This window comes from Cladophialophora psammophila (genome assembly GCF_000585535.1).
Source record: "Cladophialophora psammophila CBS 110553 chromosome Unknown aczJe-supercont1.61, whole genome shotgun sequence".
Taxonomy (NCBI): Eukaryota; Fungi; Ascomycota; class Eurotiomycetes; order Chaetothyriales; family Herpotrichiellaceae; genus Cladophialophora; species Cladophialophora psammophila.
Genome location: NW_006912982.1, coordinates 4,435 through 7,207, shown reverse-complemented (window position 1 = coordinate 7,207; position 2,773 = coordinate 4,435). Strand labels below are relative to the sequence as shown.

Here is a 2,773-nt window from a genome sequence, read left to right as displayed (position 1 = left end):
CGGTTACTAAACGAGCGAGCCGTAATCTAAAGAAGGTCGTTCTCGAACTAGGAGGAAGCGATCCTCTCATTGTACTTCTAGACGCCGACCTCGAAAGTACTATAAATTAAGGTGTTATCTACCGTATGATCTACATAGACTAAGTATATATTTTCTCTAAACGGTATATTGTCGTGGGGAAAGAGCGTAGAAAGGTATGTCTTAAAGGTATAAGTAAGGGTTTCGTAAAACTTTAGGTTAGTGATTCAGCCGATAGCTATACTTCGCTGGGTCTATTATTCGTAGAGCGTGCGGCGCACGGTCTTTTAAACTAAGTCGAAAACGCTAGGGCTCCGGAGCCCGAATTATTATGGGCGGCAAGCGAATTAATCGCCTAGGCTTTTACATCGAGCTAACGATCATTACTAATATCAGCCCCGATAATCCGTTATTTTAGTAAGAGATATTCGGTCCTATTGCATCATTCTATGTGACTGAGACAGAAGAAGAGACAATCAAACTCGCCAACTCAACAAAATTCGGACTTAGCGCCAGCGTCTTCCGTAAAGTCAAATACGCCCAGGAAGTCGCCTTAAAGCTCGAATCCGATATAGTTTTTATTAACTCCTATGCATTTACTGATCTAGAAGTGTCCTTCGGTGGTTTTAAGAACTCTAGACTCGGTCGCGAGCTTTCAGAACTTAGAATTGATGAATTCGTGAAACGTAAACTTATCCGTACTACTTTTTAGACGGTCTAATCCGAAGTATATAGGAAAGAGAATTTATATATTTCAACGCATTAGGAGCTAATTATATAGTGAAGGAGTAGGCGTCTATCTAAATTTATAGAAAGAAATTCTCCCGCTCTCCCTAAATTTACATTACTCTGTGAATTCTTTATAAATTAGATACCGAAGCGTTCTCGTTAGGAGTAGCTCGCTAAATCCTTAATAGCTACTAAGCTTTAGTCCCGTAGAAGAAGATTTCGTAATAAATTGCACGACCTAAGCGAGCTAAGTATATAATAATATACGCCGTTCTAAGATATAGATATTCTAGTTCTGCACTAATGGCTAATGCTAGATAGCTACCGTAAGAATACCCTTTCACTACGCGAACTAAACCAGCCCGACAAAAAGTTTTAAATGGAGGCAGCCAGTGTATAAAGGCCGGCGACGCACTATCGCGGGCAATCCTAATCTAAAGTTTCTGGCCTGCGTTGTCATTTATCTATCCTATACCGGTTCCGAAATTATACGGCTTATCTATTTCTCTAATAAAGACTCACACGAAGATAAGAAGAGAGATCGTTATATATCTATGTCACCGTATTCTATACGAATCTATTAAGTGAAGTAAATACTAAATTCTATCGACTTATAAGCAATATAATTTTTCTATTTTTTATCCTCGAGTAAAAATCTTTCACTATAAAAGCAGTTATATACGCAGGCCCTAAAGAGGCAAAACTTATTTTAGATAGACCGTCTCCGAAATTAAGAAATAATTACATTCTCGTTAAGACTCACTTAGTAGCCATTAACCCTACCGATTGAAAGTATATTAATTTTATATTAATAACTGGTGCGCTTATCGAGTGTGACTACGCAGAATACGTTAAAGAAGTTAGCAAAGCCGTCACTAAGAATTTTAAAAAAGGAGACCGAGTTACTGGCTTCGTCCACGAAATAAATACTGTTTAACTAGAAGATGGTGCTTTCGTAGAGTATATAGTAGCGAAAGGAGATCTATAGTTCCATATTCTAGACAGCATAAGCTTCGATGAGGCGGCCACTCTTCCGCTGGGCGTTATAACTATCGGTTAGAATATGTATTAAGTAATGAGGCTCTCATGGCCGAGCGACCTCGCAATGTCTAGCGAGAAAGTTCTTATCTACGGAGTAAGTTTAGCAACGGGTACTCTAGCGGTATAGTTTGCGAAACTATATATAGGCATCTTTCTAATTTTTACATTTCATTTTGCCCTATATTATTGAAAGTATTGCTAACTTAATATCATTGTAGGTCCGGCTTATCCCCCGTTGCGGTTTACTCTAGCAAACATTTTGATCTTGTTAAATCACTCGGCGCCACTGCTATTTATGACTACAAAACTAATTTACCCTCTAAGATCCGTGCCGAGACGAGTAATTCCTTAAAGTACGCCTTTAATTGCATCTCTTCACAGAGTATAGCTAAGTACTGTGTCTCTGCCCTCATATTAGGAGCGAGCCCTAGATTTGCTAATCTCTTAGGTGAAATCTCGCTACGTAAGGACGTGGTACCGTCATTAAGCATTACATATACCGCTATAAGAGAAGATATAGTTTACATCGGAACTCCGATCGTAGCTTCTGCGCAAGACTTTACCTTTACTAAACGCTGGTTCGAAATGATTAAAGCGTTTCTACGTAAAGAAAAGTTAAAGACTCATCCTCTTAAGGCCGGTCTAAATAGCTTAGCTGGGGTCCTCGAAGAGATGGACCTTTTAAGAAAGGGCTTAGTGTCTGGACACAAATTAATTTACCATATCTCTAAAACTACTTAGGCCACTAGATATTCATTCTTTAGAAACTAGTATCTTAGAAATTATATATCGATTAAGCTTTTAAAAGATTCCATTAACATTTACTTTGCTAAGTCTAATTAAGAATATATTTACGCATTATTAGAAAAAGTCTAGCCGTGTTAGTTCTTCTGCTTTCCTATTAAGAAGAAAAGAGTAATAATTACACACTGTGTAGATTAATCTCAGTTGAAATAGTTATATTCTTTTAAAATTCTTTTATACC

General features: G+C 37.8%; 2 protein-coding genes across 2 annotated transcripts; both read left to right on the top strand.

The window, feature by feature from the left end:
• Positions 1-439: 439 nt before the first annotated feature.
• On the top strand, positions 440-730 carry A1O5_13458 (succinate-semialdehyde dehydrogenase (NADP+); the record flags this gene model as incomplete). Its single annotated transcript, XM_007754023.1, has 1 exon — positions 440-730. A coding segment is annotated over one exon (291 nt), but the record flags the coding sequence as incomplete, so codon positions are not given.
• A 1,276-nt stretch (positions 731-2,006) lies between these two features.
• Positions 2,007-2,529, top strand: A1O5_13457 (uncharacterized protein; the record flags this gene model as incomplete). The annotated part of the gene is made up of 1 exon (XM_007754022.1): positions 2,007-2,529. A coding segment is annotated over one exon (523 nt), but the record flags the coding sequence as incomplete, so codon positions are not given.
• Between the last annotated feature and the right edge of the window lie 244 nt (positions 2,530-2,773).